The sequence below is a fragment of the Canis lupus genome, chromosome 32 (genome assembly GCF_011100685.1).
Source record: "Canis lupus familiaris isolate Mischka breed German Shepherd chromosome 32, alternate assembly UU_Cfam_GSD_1.0, whole genome shotgun sequence".
Classification (NCBI taxonomy): Eukaryota; Metazoa; Chordata; class Mammalia; order Carnivora; family Canidae; genus Canis; species Canis lupus.
In genome coordinates this window covers 13,778,669-13,802,302 of record NC_049253.1, presented here as the reverse complement: position 1 = coordinate 13,802,302, position 23,634 = coordinate 13,778,669, and the positions used below count along the sequence as shown (strand labels likewise).

General features: G+C 34.5%; 1 protein-coding gene across 2 annotated transcripts in view; it reads left to right on the top strand.

The window, feature by feature from the left end:
* Positions 1 to 23,634, top strand: part of TET2 (tet methylcytosine dioxygenase 2) — a 125,253-nt gene that overhangs the window by 63,458 nt on the left and 38,161 nt on the right. For both annotated transcript variants that reach the window (XR_005382730.1, XM_038581992.1), the window contains exon 3: positions 19,339 to 22,820. Coding sequence is in view for 1 of the 2 variants with exons in the window: in XM_038581992.1 (XP_038437920.1) it covers positions 19,385 to 22,820 (3,436 nt within the window). In the remaining variant the exon portion in view is untranslated. The remainder of the gene's footprint in view (positions 1 to 19,338; positions 22,821 to 23,634) is intronic.

The following is a 23,634-nucleotide window of genomic DNA, read 5'->3' as shown; positions in this document are numbered from 1 at the left end:
GATATTAACCTTCTATCAGAAATATGACCTGCAGGTATTCTTTTCCCATTCTATAGATGGTTTTCACATTTTGCCAATTATTTATTTTGCTATGCGGAAGCTTTTTAGTTTGATGTAGTCCCACTTGTTCATTTTTCAGTTTGTGTTTCAGTTTGTTTGTGTTTCAGTTTGTGTATAAAAAAAAGATCATTACTAAGACCCATGTCAAGGAGCTTTTTTTCCTATATTTTCTTCTAGGAGTTTTATGGTTTCAGGTCCTTATGTTCAATTCTTTAATTCATTTTGAGTTAATTTTCTTGAATGGTATAAGATAGGAGTCTAATTCCTTTCTTTTGCCTGTGACTCTCCAGTTTCTCCAGCATCATTTATGGAAAAGGCTATCTTTTCTCCAGAATTCTTGGCTTCCTTGTCAGATATTGATTATGTATATATTGGCTTATTTCTGGGTTCTTGGTTCTGTTCCACTGGTGTTTGTGTCTGTTTTTTTTTTTTACTAGTACCATATAATTTTGATTACTACAGCTTTATAATATTGTTTAAGATTGGAAATGTAGTGACTCCCACTTTCTTTCTCTGATTGCTTTAGCTATGTGAGGTCTTCTATGGTTTCTTACAAATTTTGGGATTGTTTTGCCTTCTGTAAAAAAAAAAAAAAAAATGCCATGGAACTCTTAATAGGGGTTGCACTGAATCCATAGATGGCTTTGAGTAGATGGGTATTTTAACAAGATAAATTCTTCCAATTAATGAACACAGATAATTTTCCATTTAGTTGTGTCTTTAATTCTTTCATCAATGTTTTGTAGTTTCCAAAGTATACAGACCTTTCATCTCTTTAAATTTATTCCTATGAATTTTATTGTTTTCTATATGATTGCAAATAGAATCACTTTATTCCTTTTTCAGCAAATTCATTATTAGTATATAGAAATGCTGCTGAAATTTTTGCATCTTAATTTCATATCCTGCAACTTTATTGAATTCATTGATTATACCTAACAATTTTTTGGTGCAGTCTTTAGGATTTTCTATATGTGAAATCATGTCATCTGCAAATAGAGACAATTTTACTTCTTCCTTTCTAATTCTGATACTTATTTCTTTTATTTGTTGTTTGCCTGATTGCTCTAGCTAGAACTTCCTGTACTATGTTGAATAAGATTGGTGACACTGAACACCTTGCTTGTTTCTGATATTAGAAGAAAAGCTTTCAACCTTTCACCATTGAGTATGATATTAGTTTTGGGCTTGTCCTATGTGGCTATTATTATGTTGAAGTATGTTCCCTTTATACTCAGTTCGTTGAGTATTTTTAATATAACAGATACTGGATGTTTTTTCTGAATCTATTGAAATGATCATGTGAGTTTTATCTTTCATTCTGTTAACATGATGTATCACATTTTTTTATTTGACCATGACAAACCATCTGTGCATCTCAGGGATTAATTGCACTGGATCATGCAGTATGATTATTTTAATGTGCTGCTAAATTTGGTTTGCTAGTATTTCCTTGATAGATTTCACATCTATCTTTATCAGAGACACTGGCCTGTAGTTTTCTTGCAGTATTCTTATCTGACTTTGATATCAGAGTGATGTAACTTTGTAAAATGAGTGTGGGAGTGTTTCCTCTTCAATTTTTTTGTAAGAGTTTGAGAACAATTGGCTTCTAATGTTGATTTTTCTTTTCAATGTTTAGTAAAAATCACCAATGAAACCTTCTGGTCCTGGGCCTTTCTTTATTGAGAGATTTTTTTTTATTACTGATTCATTCTCCTTACTCATTATTGGTCTGCTCAGGTTTTCTATTTCATCATTCAGACTTGGTAGTATGTTTCTAGTAAATTCTAAAAGAATTTATCCATTTCTTTTAGGAAATTCCAGTTTGTTGGTATACAGTTGTCCATAGTAGTCTCTTAAAATCCTTTGTATTTCTATGGTATCAGTTGTAACATCTCCTCCTTCAGTTATAATTTTTTTGGAGTCTTCTCTCTTCTTTCTTGGTTAATCTAGCTAAAAGTTCATGAATTTATCTTCTCACAGAGCCAACTCTTAGCTTTGTTAATCTTTTCTATTGGTTTTTGGTTACTTTTTTTTTATCTCTCTCTAATCTTTATCGTTTCCTTCAGTAGAAGTTAGTAACTTACAGGGGTTTTTTTGTTTGTTTGTCTGTTTTGTTTTTTTACACAACTGTATTTTAAAATAGAATAAAATTGTTCCTTTGAACACACTAAATTGAAGTTTAGGATTCCCAAAACTTTAGAAGCTAAACTGTGAAGTCTGTCTATTTTCTAGTGCTATTTTCTCAGCTTAAATACGTTAAAAATTGAATTAATTTTGAAACTCTTGATTTCTTAATTTTGTTATAATAAAATGCATTCATTATGCACCCCACTTCCCCCACCAGAAGACTCCATGGAAATTTTAGCTTACAAATGTATCTGCCCATCTAATTTCTTTTTATCTGCATAGACCAAGTTAAATCTTGACTAAAGTCTTCAACCCTTCTTCTGAAATGTAAATGTATAGCCACAGTATGAAATAGCCTATAGTGACTATTTTTTAGGACAGTATGCTTACACATACTGACATAACCTGCTGAAGTTTGATAATATGCTTACTTGATTTTCATAAGGTCATAGAAGTAGAATTTAGGAAGATTCTCAGTTTTTCAAATATATTCAGAAGTAAAATCTAGAAGAAGCACACTAAATTTTTAAGCCAATTTTAATCAAGTTGAGTGATTATGCATCAAAGCTTGTAACAATCATAAATAGCCTTTCTAAGAATAACATCCTAATTATGATCACATCTGCACCCTTCTCACTTTAAGATTTTATATATACCTATATGGAACCAAATGGATTTCTTGTTATTTTAAAATCTCTGTGTCTTAAGTCTTCTATAAATTTTCTCAAGCATTTTCCTTTACCTAGGATAGTCTTTTCTCACTGCAGCTGAAGAAATCCTTAAAATTCTTAATGTCTTCTACCAATCATCCTCATTTTGATGTTACTGTAGTTCGTGTTTATATGACTTCTTTTAACTCCATGATCTGCCTCTAAATTAAAGCATAAGCTCTCAGAGAGCACTATAGCCTATCACTGTTGTGTTTTTCATAGCATTTAGCACAGTACTCAGCTGATGGGCTCAATAAACAATGACCTGAACTATAGTTTTGAAAACAGGTGTCAAAACCTACCATTAAACATTTGCTATGTATAGTAATAAAGGTATAATGCTTACTTTCACAGAAAATACCACAGGAAACCTTTTATAAAATCCAATTTTCTTTAACTAAATAGCATTTAAACTGAAGAGAATGGGCTATGTCAGTGTCTCTTTATAGCAGCATCTTATGATCACTTGCCAGATCATAAAATATATACTCAAGAACATTAATGAAAGAGCTTTATAAACTTTGTAACGTTTGACTTACATTTATTATCAAAATATCTAAATTTAATTACATTATAATTTCAATTATTTAAAACTTAAATTAGCTAGGAGGTACTTTAACTCTTAACAAGATTGGTAGCTCTGGGGCAGTTTTGAAGCTGGTAATATCAGAGTGGGTTCTAAGGAACGATTTAGGGTTTTGGAAGTATTTTGAATAGAGAAACAGAAAGAAATACAACATTTTCCCAGCATTGCTTCAATAATGCCACTGTAAGCATCCTCTCAAAGCATTGACGGCAGTTAAGAGGAGATCAGTCAGTTGTTTCATTTTGTTTTCTTGGCCCCAGTATTTTCACCATGTCTTCATGCTGCATTTTGCCACAAAGAGAACATTTAAAGATGGGAAAGAGTTGGGCTTGAATTGTAGGGAATTGAAAGGGGGCTGGGATGCCAATTCAATTCTGGGATTCTAACCCATAACCCCTTTCAGAAAAGCAGTGTTGAATTTTTATGCAATACTACAAAATGAGTGGCCTAAGTAATGTTTTAACTATAAGTCAATATCTTTGAATAGAAGAGTCTGACGATTCAGAGTTCTGTTTTCTCCATATGTGAATAAAGTAATTTTCCTATTAGGAAACTACTTACCATTTCCTTCTACCCTTTGTTTTCCCTTTAAATAAAATTATTTTACCTTCAGAGTATTTTATGATCTTTAGTGCTAACTGTGGGTTTAGAAGACAGTGTAAAACATTTCCACACTGTGAACGTTAAAGTTAGTGGACTTGGAGTTTGGTTAGAGTGTCTGGGGCAGATGGAAGAGGACAGATAGAGTAGAAATTAATATTTTTAAAGCCAAAGACTAAAACAAATAAATGTGTTTATTTCTCTGTAATTCTTTGCAACAGATGAAGGGGAAGAGAGTTCAAAGGAAATACTGTTTTGAATTTTAACGAAGTCCTTTCATGGGAATGTTGGTGCTTCTGCTTTAGTTCTGTAACATATATGAATTAATCTGAGAAGTTCTTTTTCTTTATCCAAATTCAGTGCTTATTTTAACTGGCAGATTTATCATATGGTGCCATATTTACAAAATGGCAATTAAAACCAGAGTTCTTATACCCACTGAAAGATGAAAAAGAGAGAAAGGGAATAAGGGAAAGCTATAACTTATAGGAGTTGGTGACATTTTAAATGTACATTGCTTCAGATTTATATTGTATGTACCATATTTAAATATAATTAGAATATGAAAGTAATGTTTTGACACAAGACAGAAAATTCATATATTTTTTACTAGATTTTTTTTGTCCAGGAAATTCTGTTTGTTCTATGAAAAATGCTGTAAACTTGAATTATTCACGATCTATTAGTTAAAAACTTCTTCAAACAAAAAACTAATCTTTTAGAGGATTTAGTTATAGTCATAAATAACAGATGCATAGCTATGTGTATTGGCCAAACCAATGGCATCATTCAGTGTAATGTATGAATTTATGATATCCCCTAAATAATACTATGATTATGTGGAAATTACTTGGCAGGTAATTAGGTCTTATTTTGATTCAAATGGTATTTTTAATACAGACATATATGGAAGTATATTTTTAGTTTTTCTTAATACTTAGATTTAGTGAATTTATAATCCTTTTTTTAAAAAAATACTTTTTTTTCCTTCTCCACATGCTCTATGAAGATATACATCAATGCAATGCTGTATTAAAGGAACAGTCACTTAGATTACACCCAGACCTTTTTGTTTAACTTTAAAAACATAACTTAAATGGTCTGTTTAGCTCATATAAAACTTGTAAAAAATAATTTCCTATGTATTTGGGCAAAGTAAAAAGTTACATGTAATAGTTTAATATAAATAAAATTTCTGCTGAGAATCTGAATTTTCCTGTTTCTCTTAATTCTATCTTGAAAATTAGGCTTCAGGGTTATTTTATATTACATTCAACACTAGTGCAAAAGACTATTTTATCTAATACATGGTGTATTTGGAAAGATTTAGAAGAAAAAAGTTGAATCATTTACATCAAGGCTGATAAAATCTTTGATAGAAAATTATTTCTCTTTAATATATGAGCATAGTAGCATTTCTGATATTTAAAAAGTAATCATAAAAAGCAAAGTTTTCTATTCCTATTTTATTCAATAGATCCTTTATATCATTTTGTTTTCTTAACTCTAATCTGATTTTATTTCTATTATTTATCCTTAGTATATAAAAACTTACCTTACGTCAATCCTTATGCTTCCATTATATTTTAAGGTAATCTGGTATTGGACAGTTAGGAGTAGCTTTATTGACATGGCAGGTGGGAACGTAGAGATCACAAAGGCTGTGTTTACAAAATTTAAAACTAAGTGCTCATTTGTCTCCTAAAATATGAATTTATGATGAAAATCACCTTTGGCATTAATTAAATTATCAAGAATTATCAAGAAAATTATCAAGAAAATTATCAAGAAAAAAATTATTTCTATTACAAAATTATGAATTACTATTTCAACACTCTTATTTCAGTTTGAGACTTTATAACCACTTTTGAACATTTCTACGAGTACAAAAGATATTTTGATCTGAAAAACAAGAGCCATTTCTAAGGAAAAGTTTAAATAATTAAAATGGTAATATAATCAGAAAGAATAAGATAGAAAATAGTTCCGTTTTTATGTGTTTAGTTTGAAGTGAAAGCAAGACTTGCATATATACATATCCTTGGCTCTTGAAGATGGACTCAGGGTTCTTTATAGCTAAGTTATGAGTTGTGACATGAATTTATATTCTCCTAGGCCATAGGTTCTCATCAATGCCTAGGATCCATGTACATATTAAAACTGCATGAAATTATCGTTTACATTTGAATTAGGGTTTTCCAGTATGTGCTATTCCATAGGATGTTGGTTTGTAAGATACTCCAAAATGACACTTAAAATATGCAGTGTAATTTTGGGTAATTTAAAGTATTTGTCAGGTCTTTTAGCAGAACACAGATAATCAAAGAAGATGAGAGTAACAGTATGGGGACGTATTTCTGATGAGTACATGGTTATTTGATATTCTTTTATTTATTTATTTATTTTGATATTCTTTTAAAACATCGATGTAGTTGGTGCTTCTCATTTTCCTAAGGCTTTACCCACTTAAAAATTTACTTCCTTTTTTTCTTCTGAGTAGACCAAAACCATTTTATTTATATTGTAAAATAGTGTTGGCAGTTTTCTTTGGGACTGGCAAATACTAAAGTATCTTAAATTAATAGCCATTGATGGGTAATGGGTTTAATGGCATCTTCATTTTAATATTTAAGTAGAATATCCATTTTGCCCTTAAGCATAACTTTGTAACACCCTACAAGTTAACTGAAACACAGTAATTGTTCCAAAATAGGAAGAAGAAAAACAACTGCTTTTCATGACAACTATAGCAGATTAGGACTAGATTGCTATGAAGATGAGCTGTTCGAGTTGTACAGAACTTTTCAGAAACATGTGATATGTTCTTTGAGGCAATGGTTCTTCTCAAAACACTTTTGAGAAGAAGCAGATTTCATGAATACAATAAAGTACATAATTGCCAAAATGCATGTGTGCAGGGATCCCCTAGTGTAGTTTTTCAATGAAATGTGAGGTATGTTATTATTTTAACGTTAGTATTTTAAAGCTCCTTGGGGATGTCACAATTTAGTTGGCTCTAATATAGTTATCTTCTACATCCTAATGGTTTTGCTTTTTTTTTTTCCCATTTTTGATTTTAGGGCTTAAGACACAGGATAATGTATCCAATAATATAGAATTAACACACTGAATAATTAAGATCATCTCAGTGAATTGGGTGTTTATTATGTAATTTGGCTCCAAGACTTTGTTCAGGTCTCACTATCTCAATGAGACTTACTCTGACTATGCCATTCCATACTGCAACCTGCAAACCCCTCCCTGATATTCTTGATACCTTACTCCCTGCCTTTTTATTTATTTATTTTTCCTTTAGTATTCAGCATCTTACTATACCATGTAATTTATTCCTTATTATGTTTATTGTTTCTCTCCCCACTAGAATATCATGTCCAGTAGGCAAGGATTTTTGTCTCTTTTGTTCAGTGGTGCACTACTGTTGGCTACAATAGTGCCTAGCACATAGGATGTGTTCAATACATATATGTAGAAAAAAAGAATGAATACACTGACAAGTTATTTTTATGACTCTGCCATTGTCATCATGTAAAAGCATTGAACGATTATGAACTGTCAGAATTTACATAAATTCCTACGTATTACTAGAAACTGTTTTATTGGATTTATGTAACCATTTTATTGGAAAAATCATACCTCAAGGAATAAAAGTGAAAGCATTTTTCCCTATAATTGCCCCTGAAATATATTATGATAGTCTCTCCCCAACCTACTCTCCCTATGGTGTCTTCTTGACTAGCTACCATGACTTTCATAGCACCTTTTGGTTATTAGAACAATTTTATTCGGGGATCCCTGGGTGGCGCAGCGGTTTGGTGCCTGCCTTTGGCCCAGGGCGCGATCCTGGAGACACGGGATCGAATCCCACGTCGGGCTCCCGGTGCGTGGAGCCTGCTTCTCTCTCTGCCTGTGTCTCTGCCTCTCTCTCTCTGTGTGTGACTATCATAAATAAATAAAATTTTTTTTAAAAAAAGAACAATTTTATTCCAGTCTTTGGAGCTCAGTCCATTCATTTGTAAAACTCCCAAGTCAAGGCTGACTCAGTACTCTTCTTCCCCAGCACAGGCTTGACCCCTGGTTCCAACACCTGCAATTGAAAGTAGGAAAACTCACGCAGAATATCCCCCTCTGCCACCTCTTTAAAGTACTAGACACTGGAAGGTTGAGCAGAACTAGGAAGGATGCAGAAAGGTTAGGGCACCAGGCCTTTTTATTCACCTGAATGAGGATGCAAGACATTTTGGTCCTCCCATTTTGGTAGCTGATGTTGGCTGGCCATTGGATGCCCTGTATGGGACAGGCATTCACATCCTGGCTATCTCTTGACGTATGTGGGTTCTTCAGACGGGCCCGTGGGGGCTCTTAATGCACAGGTACATCCTTTTCATCTCTTCTGTCCCCTTACCCACTTCTGCTTTGCCTACAGAGCCTACCCTACAGCCTTTTTCTGCTAGGTCGGCTTGCCCACTGAACAGATTCTACAGAAGGTGTCAGTGACATCAAGCCCAAACAACTACAGTTTCTGTAGTGTATATATTTTTAATTAAAAGTGTCAAGCATTTGATAGTGTGTAGCCTAGTAAGAATACTCTAGAGGGTATCCTAGTAAGAACAACCAGTTCACAGTTAGCCATTTTAGTGATAGGAATGGATTGAAATTGAAAAATCTGAATAGTTTTTATAATTTATGAGAAACAAATAATGCTTATGACAAATTACGTTTCGAATTCTGTTTGGTGACATCCATCAGCGTGTATTAATTTGGTGAGAGTTAGAGAGAGATTGGGAGGAGTAAGCCCAAGTTTGAGAAACAATCCTAAAATTAACAGATATATGGATAATTGGGAACTGACAAGATGATGCTCATTTATTTTACCCATTGGGAACCAGATTGACTAGAATTGCAAACTGTAAGCAGATATGTTTTTAAACTGGCAGTTGTCTCCACATCTTAAACACAGACTTCTGTCTGTAAGCCTTTTCTATAATCTTCAGTGACATTCCTCTTGAGTCTCCTCCCTCAAATAATCTATATGTTATTAAATTTTGTCTATACTGTTCTCTTAAGATAAGGAAAAAATTTTAAGACTTCAAACATTGGAATTAAATAGTCTCTACTGAGGATTATGAAAAACTTGACCAAGTCTCCCCTCTGAGCTTGTAACACACTGCAGGAGCAATGCACGTGCTTGCCATGTGTGTTAATGCACTTCCAGAAATGCAGAACTTTCTCCGAGTTTTGATATGCTTGTGTGTTCACCGGTTCTTTCTCAAAAGATGTGAAGTGTATCTTCATAGATTCTTTAATATTAAGATTTAAAGTTCTTAAAAGATGAAAAATATGAAAGTCAATTTTGCCATGAAAATACTAATTCACCCCATATTTTCCATACTAATGCATATATGAAGCATTCCAGGCTTAACATATAGCTTGGATACATTAATTTTGCTGTTGAAAATACATGTCTTGGATTGACTGTTTTCCTTTAAAAATTTTTTGTCTTAATATTAAATTAACATTAAACTAATAAAAAATAGTTTTTATCTTCATAAGTAATGCCCTATTAAAAAACACTTTGGTTACTAGCAGAGTAGGACTTAACAACCATACTAAAATTATCTGTTAATGAAGAAAGAAAGTCAAACTAAATGGAATTTCATAGGTGAAGAATATAGAGATTGAAATCAGTATTATGGTTAGGATTTTAGAGCCCTTCCACACAGATATTTTAATAGACAATGCTGAGGCCCATTGTCCTTATATCCTGAAATAAATATATAACTGATACAAATTATGTCCCACTTTGGTAGGAAGATTCTAAAATAGATCTGGAGATTAGTACCATGGATGCAGGTAGAGTCAAACATATCATTTTTACTCAGCATTTTCTATGTCAAAAATGAATTAATTTCATAACACCAGAATTACCTATAGGGGCAAAGCATGCCAGTAGGGGTGTTAGAAACATATACAGTTATCTCCTAAGGTTTATGCTGAAATACAGACTTTAGTAGATACAGTCCCTACAAGTACTACTCTTAAGAATTTACCTCCAATATAATTTGCTTATATCAATAAATATGACTCATCTGATGATGGTGAAAATATTTTATGCACTTTTAATATGAGTACATGAAGTCAAAGGTTTTTTTTATAGAAAGAACTTTACTGCCTTATAGTATTACAACTATGCAGATCTATAAATTGACCCTTTTGTCTTCTTGAAAAAAAAACTAGTATAAGATTTAAATGACTGTTTTTTTTTCCTCTTAGAACAGTAAAAGACACACCACCAACAAAATCAATAAACCAAAAAATAAAAGAAAAAAAAACCCTCTTCACAAATTTTGAGCACCGTCTACAGCTTTATGTGGTGAGAGATACAGCTACCATTCTTGAGTGATTCAAAAAGAGTCAAATGGTGTTGAGCTAAATTACAACCCTAAATGCATATTGGTGAAATGAGATGCTGATCCATTTGCACACTAATGTGCTATTTTTAAGTCATGCATCATAGCATCTTCAAAGAGGCCTGTCATAATTATGATGGATTAGACTGCAGAGTCAGTCCTAGATGCAGTAATTGTTTCACAGATGCTGCCGATGTGACTTGAATTCATAATAAATTATTGTCAGAGAGGCGGGAGAAGGAGCAAAATCAAATACCGAAGGAAAACTGCTGTGGCTAAACCTGTTTTGGTTTTAGGAAACCAAATCTTAGCTGGTAGTCAAAAGATCAGTATTTTCAACTGAGTATAAATTTGTACCTCTGACATAGAGGATGAAGGTTGACATATTGGCATTTTTACTTAAAGTTCTCAATCTCAAAAAAAGAAAGTTCTCAATCTCTGTCTCAATATCTTTCTTTCCTTCCTTCCTTCCCTTCCTTCCTTTCTCCTTCCCTTCTCCCCCTCTCCTCCTTCCTTCCTTCTTTCCTTCCTTCCTTTCTTCCTCCCTCCCCGCCTCGTTTTCTCATTCACCCACTCACTCTCATAGCTTATGAAAAATTATTCTGGAGCATTAGCTGAAATCATAGGGTGACCATAACATATTTTTGTATGTTCCTATATATATTACATTACCTGGTTATAATTTGACCTTTAGAATTTCCAACAAAATTGGTGATATTTATGGCTATTCTTTTTCATTCCTTAGAAGGCCATAGTTTATGGGAAATATTAGGCTATTAAAATAAAGGAATAAACATAAATGATATGAATAATAGGATCTAAATTATGTCATTTTAAGTTGTAGTTTAATTGACATCTGTCATTTAGGTAAATAATTTCTAAATCTGTCTCTTTAGTCTTTAAAAAAGATGCCAGGGACTCCTGGGTGGTACAGTTGGGTAAGCATCCAACTCTCAGTTTTGACTCAGGTTGTGATCTCAGGGTCATTAGATCAAACCTCCTGTTAGGCTCCGTGCTCAGCATGGACTCTACTTGAGATTCTCTGTGCCTCTCCCTCTAGCCCTCCCCCCCGCCCCCTATGCACTCAGTCTCTCTCTGTCCCTCTATAATAAATAAATAAATCTTTATTTCAAAAATGCCAAAGCTGCTTTTAGAAATTGAGTATTATATTTTGTGTGTTCTTAACATTTAAGTCAGATTGTTGCCTTTTTAGGTATGAAGAAACCTCATACTGTACCACATAATCAAAAACTCTGTGTGTGCCTATGTGCACACAATTTAAATAATGAACTACTATTGCATTTTGATTAGCAAAAATAACTATTAAAGCAATTATGCGTATGCCATGTCTTTTCCTAGGTCAGGAGTTCAGTAGCTAAAAAAGTTTCCATTAAGTCATTTGTTGAGTATTACTATTTTTTAATGTACTTTACCAAGTTTTTTACATACTCTCTGCTGTACTTAATGACCACTAATATATTCTACTACTTAAGACACTAGTCCTTCTGCCTCAGGGATGTTGATAGACATATTTGATGAACATTCCTTATTATCCTTTTAAAACTAACTTTGACCTAGTCGGATATGTAATTGTCTCTTACTAAGGCAAGAGAGAATGAAGTTAAATTTCATGAGAGAAATTTGGATTGATAGTATGAAGACCCTGACAGCTAAGAGCACATTTCCCCTTTTCTGTAGTCCTGTGGCTCTTGAACGGTCACACCGCCTTTACCATAATCACAGGCCAGGGCCGTACAGGATCTGTACATATTTGTGTTAGCTCTATTCCATAGCACTTGCACTAAGGAAGGATTCAACTAATGCTTGACTGAATGTACAAACAAACTAATGAGTGTTAGACTCTAATTCTCTCAGTGGCATTACCAGGGAAGATTTATAAATTGTCCTAAAATATTTTAGAGCAAAAATCATCAGCAACCCAGCATTGATTGAAAAGGTAATATAGAAATGTGGCAAAAGAGTGGATCAGAATTAATGTGGCAACTTCAAGTTCCGTATACTAAATGTTTACATTTTATTTTTTATTCTATTTCAATTCAAAGACATGATACCTTGAAATACATGCAAAATGCCCCTAATTGTTCTAATGGTTACAGACTGATAGACATGTAACCAGAATATTTTATCATCCTAATTGTAAAAAGATTCAAATGTTGGCAGAGTGAATTTATTAATGAAATAAAATTACTCCCTAAATTATGTGTTTTTCTTGATGTATGGAGCAACCAGTCTAGACCCTGTGGAAGCGATTATTATGATGCCTAACCTCAAGAAAATTGCTCAGTTTTTACATCTGTAAAGTGAGAGAATGGAACTAGATCCTTTCTTATATTCTGAAATGTTTGATATATTGTTAGGACCATCATTATTACATATTATCACTCATTTTGGATATGTCATTATAAAATTTCTTAGCCTTCCAAAAGTTTAAAATGCAGTTCACTAATAATTCTATGAACAAGAGTTTTGTTGTCTAGTATGACTCTGCTTTAAGACTATCAAAATAATATGTCCTGTACTTGATCTTAGGGAACTTTCATTCCATTTTTAAAACAAAGTAATATGATTTGTTAATATTTTGTTAATCTACCAGTAGTTTGTTAGAACCAGTTTATAACAGTTTGTGAGAGCAGATTGTAAAATTTTCAGGAATTTTGTAAGCTGAAAATTGACAGTTTGAAATCAGCCATGACCCATGAGAGCATCTCTTCAGATATATGTTAACAGCTCACCATTCATTTTTAAATTGTAACTAATTACTATAACATGAAGTGTTGGCACCATGAAAAACATTACTGGGTAAGCTTAACATTCCAGTCATCCTTGCCAGGTTTACCAAAAGCTCTTTGCTTATACTCTTGCATATAAACTCATAACAATTTTAGGGAAAAATGCTTTAATTTTGATGGGACAATGTCCTTTTAGGTGAGTCATTATCCGTAGTGTAAAATTGAGACTCCGAAAGTAAAAATTCTCTCTCCTGATTTTTATAGATACAAACTTGATTTGGAGTAAACTACCGTACACAAACCTCCAAGAGTTAGCATTACTTTAAAAAACATTTGAATATTCAGTTGCATAAGGGAATAGTATCCTGATTGGTACCGGACCTTATTGTGATTAAATGTTCTCTAGTGTAGGACAAAATAAAGGATATTTAATCTCAATCTCAAAAAACTCAGCTATAGAGAATTCAAAATATTTCTATCACTACTCATAAGAGCAGATATGAATGAATAAAAACTATTCCTAGTCTCTGAAAAGCAAAAGGAATGTCAGCAAAAATCTCTATGGCAAAAATTTATGTTCATTCAAAAAAGTTTTTCAGAAAAAGTTTTGTTTTTTCCCCTTAACTTGTAAAAACAACCTATTAACTTTAATTTCACTGACCAGCACATAGATATCTACAAAAAATTATTCTAGATTTTTTTCTTTTATATATAAATTATTGACTTTTGTAAGCTTGGAAAAACTACATAAATGACTCTGTAAAGATTATAGCATCAGTGCTTTTTAAAATATTTCTACAATTTGTAAAATTAACAGGTCTTATTTCTTTCTTTCTTTTATTAAAAATAAGTAATGCTTGCCAATGTTAGTATAAAATCACCAGTGTCAGTATAGAAGTAAAAGTGTACCATGCAACTAAATTACTGGGTCATGTAATACACAAAAAGCATAGTTTAGGATATTTTGAATTTGTATAAATTTTTTTCTTCCTCTACAATACTTTATTGGTTTAAAGTTTTTGAATCAGATTTATAAACTAGTTACAAGTAATCCTCAAAAAAATTATCTTCATCTTAGAATGAAAAGATAATACATAATTTTCCTGCTCTCCTTAAAAGTTAACCATTATTCATACCCAGTGGTTATACCCAGTAAAGAAATTGCTGTCACAGACAGAATAGTTCTGCTAGTAGTTTAAATTAGTATTTAAATATGGCTATTGTGTATAAAGCTCCATATTGAAATAAATTTCATTTTAAGTCACCTTCATTTGTTCTTAGGAGCTATTATGCTCATAAAAGATTTGCAAACTTCATCTATTGTAATTCTGCCCTTGACACTTTAAAGAATGTCCAAATTATGTGGAACAGATCATAATAGAGAATAATGTATTAAATGATTATAATATTTTATATCTAGAAAATTAAGTTGAACAATATATATTGTATATGGAGCTTGCAAATTTTATATAATATATAACAAAATAAATGTACATGTGTGTGTATGTAAATACTTTTTGATTGGTATGAATATGAAATGATTTTACAGTTGCCAAAAGAAAGCATTTTTTGTTATAGTATTTGGAAAGCTAATTGACGTAGTCCCTAAAGATAATTTATCTAGGTTTCTTTCTATGCTCCTTAATTTTTGAACAGTGGTAGTGGCCCTAATTTTGCAGATACCCCTTACCTTAAAGACTACAAATCAATTTTCATGATTCCAGAACCTAAAATTTTTTAAATTAAGAATTATTGATGATTAAGAGTGTTAGTCTAGCTCAGAACTGTCCAATAGAAATATAACATAAGCCATATATGAAATTTAAAATTTTCCAGTATTCTCACTAAAACAAGTAAAAATTTAGGGACAAATAAAATTACTTTAATGAAATATTTTATTTAAAATATCCAAAATAGTATTATTTCAACATGTCATAAATATTTTTAAAAATCAAGTTCTTTTATGTCTTTTTTTTGTTTGCACTAAAGTCTTTGAAATCCAATATGTATTTACACTTATGGCACATCTTCATTTGTGCTCACCACATTTAAAGGGCCCCATAGCCATATGTAACTATTGGCTATGCACATCTAACCCATCTCTTAACATTTGTAGGAAGTTGGTCTAGCAGAAATTAAGACATCATGTTGCTCTATTGTCATCTTTGTGTAATAGGAATTGTAACTTTGCAATTTAAGTTTTACTTACTTTTTAACTAATATACATGCCTAAAATTTACAAAAACAATAATAAAAACAACAGTTTCCTTCATGGTGCTATTTTCTAGATTCTCCATTCTTTTTCCTGGATGCAAAGCATTATTATATTTTTCTTGTATATTTTCCCAGAGCTGATTTCGTAGTTATTTTTGTAAAGGTACAGATTGTAGCATTTTTTAAAAGATTTTATTTATTTGAGAGAGAGAGAGAGAGAGAGAGAGAGAGAAAGCACGAGCAGAGGAGGGGCAGAGGGAGGGAGAAGGAAAAGCAGACTCCCCATTGAGCACAGGGCCACACATGTGGGATGCAGGGCTGGATCCTGTGACCCTGAGATCATATTCTGAGCCAAGGTCAGTCGCTTAACTGACTGAGCCATCCGTGTCTCCAGGTTGTAGCATTCTTGTTCTGCAGCTTGCTGTTTTTCACTTAATTACTTGGAAATACTTCCACCTGAAAATATAGAAAATACTTCCACCTGAACATATTTGTTAGATAACTTAAAACTGAAAAGTCAAAGTTTCTATGAAACTCTATAAATTATTGCTAAATTGTCCTCCATAGCATTTATATATGTTTTCATTCCCAAGAACCACACGAGTGTCTGTTTCTCCACATGCTTGCCAACATCATGTACTATCAATTTTTTTATCTTTGCAGATTTGAGAAAAACACTATTTTATTGACGTTTGAATTTACATTTCTTTTTGTGAATGATACTAGACATCTTTCTAAACATTTAAGGGCCACTTGCATTTCATTTTCTGTGAACTGTCCATGTCCTTTGCTCATTTTTCTATTCAGTGATTGGTTTTTCCCTTGTCAATTTGTCAGTTCTGTATATTAAGAAAAGTTTTATGTGATTTTTAACTTCACTTATGGGTTTATTTTTGCATGCACAAGATTTATTGAACTTTCTTGCTTTGTATGTCTTCTAGATTTTGTGTCATGAAGAACTCACCCAGTCATTACATTATTCTTTTTTAAAGTTTTCTCAGACTATTTTAAATTTTTTAGGGTTTTGTTTTACATATTCAAGCATTAAATAGATCTAAAATTCATTTTGGTATAAGATGTTAGAGGTAAATCCAATTTTGTCATTTTGTCATTTCACATTTGTGTGGCAGGATCTCTTTCTTGAAATTCTGTTCTATTCCTTTGGTCTTTTTCTTTTTTTTAAAGATTGTATTTATTTATTCATGAGACACACAGAGAGAGAGGCAGAGACACAGGCAGAGGGAGAAGCAGACTCCATGCAGGGAGCCCTGTGTGGGACTCGATCCTGGGTCTCCAGGGTCATGCCCTGAGCCCTTAGCCAAAGGCAGCAGCTCAACAGCTGAGCCACCCAGGCATCCCTCCATTGGTCTTATTAACATTCTTTTTACTGATTTGCAAGTACAAACTGTGTTAAATACAATAGCCTTTGTTCCTTTTTAGATTCTTTCAATTTGGTTACTGCCCTGCCCAGGCCCCTTTATAATTCTTTTTCAGGTTATTCCTGACTATCCAGTTTGTTTATTTTTCCAGGTGAACTCTAGAGTCAAGTTCTTTAATTCTTCACAACATTCTGCTAGCATTTTTTATTGAGAATGCATTAAATTAATAGGTTCATTTGAGAACTACCCAAGAACGTATTATACCTTTCTGCTTGTTTCGCTTTTGTGTGTATGTCAGTACTGTCTTAAAGATTTATTCCACATTTCTTTTTAAATTTATTCCTAGTGTTAAGAATATTTTTTCCTGTCATAGTATTTTACTCCACTAAAACTTCTGACTGGTTGTTGCTTTTATATATCAAAGCTATTGTTTTTTCTTATTCAACTACTTTTCTTATACACTGTAATAGTTTTGCAGTTGATTCTTTTTGTTGGCCAGTATACAATATTATTATCTGTAAACGATAATTTCAGTGTTGCTTTCTAATGTTTATATCTTATTCCTCTTTTTTACTTGTCTTGGTTAGTAAACAGTGACTATTTTAGTAGTTTTTTTTTTTTTGCTTGAAGGGAAAATAATCTAGATTTTTTTACTTTCATCCTTAAAATAAATGTGATGAGAAAAACTGGGAAAATAAAGCATGACTGTACCATGAATGAGGCAGCATTCACTTTATATGATGGATTATTTATGGTTTTTAGTGCCCATTTCTCCCTGCACTCCAGTCATTTGGACTTTGAAATCTCTATCAGAATTGGTCTCAAAAATATTTGAATTAATGAGTAAATGAAGAAATGATTGTAAGATGAGCAAATTTATATCAATTTTGTGAAACTGGATACTCTATACTAAGCACAAAAATGAACAGAGTGTTCTTAAGTTCACAGTCCAGTGAGTAAACAAAATAAATTGAGTAGATATGGTCAGCAGTAAACCATATACAAGATATAGAAATAACATAGAAATGGGAGTGATTGGGGCACCTGGGTGGCTCAGGGGTTAAGCATCTGCCTTCAGCTCAGGTCACAATCTCAGAATCCTGGGGTCAAGCCCCCCATTGGGCTCCCTGCTCAGCAGGGATCTGCTTCTCCCTCTCCCTCTGTGCTCCCTTTCTCTCTCAATAAATAAAATCTTTAAAAAAAAAAAAAAAAAAAAAGGAAGTGATTAATTCTCTTGGAAAATCAAGGAAGAAATCCTAAGAGAAGTGATACCTGAGACTCTGAGAGGAGTATAGGAGTCACTGGGCAAATCAGGGGACTTAAGAAGGCATTCTAGGCCAATAAAATGACAAACAGCATGGAGGCCTGAAACGATTTACCACGTTTGGGTATTTATAAGCTGTTGTTATAGGTGGAGTGTAAGCTGTGAGAGGAAGTAGGAGGAGAGAAAAATACAAATCTGCCTATGAAAAACCATTTGTATCAGGCAGTTCTCAGTAGAAGTGGGCAGACAGCCCCTGTGGAGGAAGACATAGAATCACCTAGAAATGACATTTTATAAATGACATATCTCACCCCATTCAATTTTCTGGAATATTAACACTAAAAGGAATTTGCCTTGTCTTTCAGGTGTGTGGGTGAAAGAGTTTGAGAATTATTAATGTAGGCAGTGTGGAGACAGCAAAGCATGTTCAGGAGGATATGACATCAGATTTGTGTTGAGAACATTCCCTTTGGTAACAATTTGAAGGAACCTTGAAGGACTAGGGAGAGAACAGGCTGGGCTGGGGAAAAACTTTCTAAAAAGCTACTGCAGGGGATCCCTGGGTGGCTCAGTGGTTTAGCGCCTGCCTTTGGCCCAGGGCGCGATCCTGAAGTCCTGGGATCGAGTCCTGCGCCGGACTCCCGGCCTGGAGCCTGCTTCTCCCTCCTCCTGTGTCTCTGTCTCTCTCTCTCTTTCTATGTCTATCATGAATAAATAAATAAATCTTAAAAATATATTAAAGAGCTACTGCAAAAGATAAAGAAGTGAGATAATATAGGTCTGGCTACCAAGCAGCAGTGGAGATGACTTAAGGAGTATAGGGAATGGAACTGACAGATCTTAGCAAGTGATTGGATGTGTAAGGTACTAGAGAAGAAAGAAAAAAAGGAGATAATCCTCTATTGCTTTTAGCATTTTGACAAAAAAAATTATTTGGGAAGGAGGTTGATTCTGTTTACTAATGCAGTATGAATTTCCCACATCAGCTGGTGATTTTGATCATGTTTTTTCTCCATGACCATAAATATTTGAGAGTTGCTGGGAAGACAAAAATAGTCAGCTATGGGTTGTCACACTGAAATATGAAAATGAGTATCACAGTTTGCTATGTCTAGGAATTTCAGCATTATGAATGTCATGGTTACTCTCCAATATTTGTTATTACTGCTAGATATGTATTAATACATTTCATTTTCTGTTTCCATGCTCTTTAGAATTCATTCAGAGGGCAGCCTTGTGGATGGCCCCGAAGCAAGCCTGATGGAACAGGATAGATCCAACCATGTTGAGGGCAACAGACTAAGTCCATTCCTGACACCATCTCCTTCTCCCAACTGCCAGACAGAACCTCTGGCCCTAAAGCTCCAGAATGGAAGCCCATTGACTGAGAGACCTTATCCAGAAGTAAATGGAGACACCAAGTGGCAGTCTTTCAAAAGTTACCATGGAATACCCCATATGAAGAGAAGCCAGAATAGTCGCGTGAGTCCAGACTTTATCCAAGAAGGTAGAGGGTATTCCAGGTGCTTGCAAAATGGAGGAATAAAGCGCACAGTTAGTGAACCTTCTCTCTCTGGGCTTCATCAGAACAAGAAATTGAAACAAGACCAAAAAGCTAATGGAGAAAGAAATAACTTCGGGGAAAGCCAAGAAAGTAATCCAGGCAAAGGCAGCAGTCAACTAAATGTCTCCGATTTAAGCGATAAGAGAGAATCTGTGAGCTCTGTAGCCCAAGAAAATGCAGTTAAAGATCTCATCAGTTCTTCAACACAGAACTGCAGTAGGTCTGAAAAACCAGAGCTTCAGATTCCGAATGAGCAGAAAGAGAAAAATGCTAACTACCGTGACAAGAACTTTACATTACTTCTTACAAACAAGGCAGTGCTAATGCCTAATGGTGCTACAGTTTCTGCCTCTTCCATGGAAAACACACATGGTGAACTCCTGGAAAAAACACTGTCTCAATATTATCCAGATTGTGTTTCCGTTGCGGTGCAGAAAACCACATCTCACAAACATGCCATTAACAGTCAGGCTACTAATGAGTTGTCCTGTGAGATCACTCACCCATCGCATACCTCAGGGCAGATCAATCTCCCACAGACCTCGAACTCTGAGCTGCGTCCAGAGCCAGTTGCAGTGGTGACTGAGGCCTGTGATGCTGATAAAGCCAGTAAGACAGCTGCAATGATAGGGACCTGTCCCTTCCAGAAACCAGAAAAACAAAAATTGCTTTTTGACAGATGCCCGTCTCGTGCCGAAAACAGTAATATCCAAGGAACCACAAAGCTGGTATCTGGTGAAGAATTCTGTTCAGGTTCCAGCAGCAATTTGCAAGCTCCTGGTGGCAGCTCTGAACGGTATTTAAAGCAAAATGAAACAAATGGTGCTTACTTCAGGCAAAGCTCAGTGTTCACTAAGGATTCCTTTTCTGCCCCTACCACACCACCACCATCACAACTGCTTCTTTCTCCCCCTACTCCTCTTCCACAAGTTTCTCAGCTTCCTTCAGAAGGAAAAAGCACTCTGAATGATGGAGTTTTGGAAGAACACCATCACTACCCCAACCAAAGTAACACAGCTCTTTTAAGGGAAGTCAAAATAGAGGGTCAATGTGAGGCACAGCCATCCCCAAGTCCTAATCCATCTACACATATACCCAACCACTCTCTGATGCTTCCAGAAAGGCCTCAGAATAATTGTGTTAACAAGAATGACATCCAGACTCCAGGGATGATGACTGTTCCAGCATGTTCTGAGAAAGTGAGACAAATATCAGAACACCTCAAGCATAACCCAACAATTCTTGGTAGCAGTGGGGATCCACAGGACCACTGCCAGCAATTGATGGGACATAGAGAGCAAGATATTCTGAAGGGTCGAGACAAGGAACAAACACGAGGCCTTGTGCTCCCAGCACAGCCTTATCTGAAACCAGGGTGGATTGAACTGAAACCCCCTCACTTTCATCAAGCAGAATCCCATCCAAAATGTCATGAGGCATCACTGCGGTCAGTTCTTCAGTATCAGTCCAACCCCTCCAATCAAATGACCTCCAAACAATACACTGGAAATTCCAGCCTGCCTGGGGGGCTCCCAGGACAGGCTTATATCCAGAAAATAATGCAGCCAGAGCATAGACCACAGAGATACCACGGTGAGATGAATCAAGGGCAGTCTCAAGGTACAGTGGACCAGCAGCTCCAGTTCCAAAAACCCTCACTCCAGGTGCACTTCTCCAAGACAGACCCTTCATCCAAAGCTCACATGCAGTCACTGTGCGCACACAGGTTTTATTTTGAACAAAGACCAGATTCCCAAACTGAGAAACTCATACCCCCAACATTAAAACAGCACTTGATTCAGCAGGCTTCAGAGACTGAGCCATTCTCAAACTCACACCTTTTACAACACAAGCCTCATAAGCAGGCAGCACAAACACAAACACAACCATCCCAGAGTTCACTTATCTCTCAAAACCACCACCAGCAGCAGCAGCAGCAGCAGCAACAGCAAAAATTGCAAATGAAGAATAAAGAACAAATGCCGCAGACTTTTTCTCAATCCCAAGGCAACAATGATCAGCAAAGAGAAGGATCATTCTTTAGCCAGATTAAAGTGGAAGAATGTTTCCGTGGTGAAAATCAGTATTTGAAATCAAGTGAGTTCCAGACTCATAATACTCAAATGGGATTGGAGCAAGGACAGAATATGAATAGTAGAAATCCCCCCTATGGTCAGGTCTTGAAATCAAATGCAGGCAAACTACAGATTGCTTGTTCAAACAATACACACCTAGTTCCAGAAAATAAGGAACAGATTATAAATTCTGAACTCTTTGCAGGAAACAAGACTCAAAATTTGCATCACATGCAATATTTTCCAAATAATGTGACTCCAAAGCAAGATGTTCTTCATAGGTGCTTTCAAGAGCAAGAGCAGAAGCCTCAACAAGCTTCAGTTCTACAGGGATATAGAAGTAGAAACCAAGATATGTCTGGCCAGCAAGCAACACAACTCCCTCAGCAAAGGTACCTGATGCAAAACCAACCAAACACTTTCCCTGTGTCTGACCAGGGAGGAAGTCACAGTCAGACCCCTCCCCAGAAGGACATTCAAAAGCATGCTGCTCTAAGGTGGCACCTCTTGCAAAAGCAAGAACAGCAGCAAACACAACACCCCCAGACTGAGTCTTGCCATAATCAGATGCACAGGCCAATTAAGGTTGAACCTGGATCCAAGCCGCATACCTGTATGCGCCTCATGTCAGCACAGCCAGAAAACAAAACATGGAAAAAGACAACTAAGCAAGAGATTCCACCCCCGAGTTGTGATAATGTGCAGCAAAGGAGCATCCTTGAGACCATGGAGCAACATCTCAAGCAGTTTCAGGTCAAATCATTATTTGACCATAAAGCTCTAACTCTCAAATCACAGAAGCAAGTAAAAGTTGAAATGTCAGGGCCAGTCACAGTTTTAACTAGACAAACCACTGCCGCAGAACTTGATAGCCACACCCAAGCTTTAGAGCAGCAAGCAACTCCTTCTTCAGAAAAGACACCAACCAAAAGAACAGCTGGTTCTGTTCTCAATAATTTTTTAGAGTCACCTTCCAAATTACTAGATACTCCTATAAAAAATTTATTGGATACACCTGTCAAGACTCAATATGATTTCCCATCATGCAGATGTGTAGGTAAGTGCCAGAAAAGTACTGAGACACATGGTGTTTATCCAGAATTAGCAAATTCATCTTCAGATATGGGATTTTCTTTCTTTTTTAAAATATCTTGAGTCTGGCAGCAATTTGTAAAGGCTCATAAAAAACCTGAAGCTTACATTTCTTGTCTTTAAATTACAGATGCTTGTGCTGTGCAAGAGAGAACTTCACTTACATTCAGTTTTTCAAAAATAAATAAATAAATAAATAAAACAATGTACATGCTCATTTCTTCCTCTAATCAAACCCCTTAAAATGTAAAGGTATCTATTTTAGATTAATCAATCTGTTTAACTCTTTGTGTATCATTGCCTGGAGAGACACCTAGATAGTAAAAACATCTATTAAAATGAGAAAAATAACTGCTATATGCAAATTAATGTGGAAACTTTTTAATTTGTATTAATTCAGGGTTGAACATATTAGTGTTTTTTACAACATTAATTTCTAGATAAGGGGGAGATTGTCTTCAGGCTTGGTGAGTTGGGGGAAATTATAATGCTAAAGTTCTGAATACTCATGAAGTTGCCCTTCCTGCATGTATACACTTAAAATACTGTATGATTTATATTCGTTCTGATTTTACTTTTTCTTTAAAGTGTCATCTTTTTGATAGAAAGTATATTTTTTTCTTTTTTCAAACAGACACCTTTTTGTTAAAATTCAAGCTACGTAATAGGCCTGTTGGAATAGGGAAACATTTTTCTGATAGATACATATATTTAAATATAAAATACATATAAAATATATATAAAGACTTTATTATAGTTCCTCAGCTTGGATACAGTAG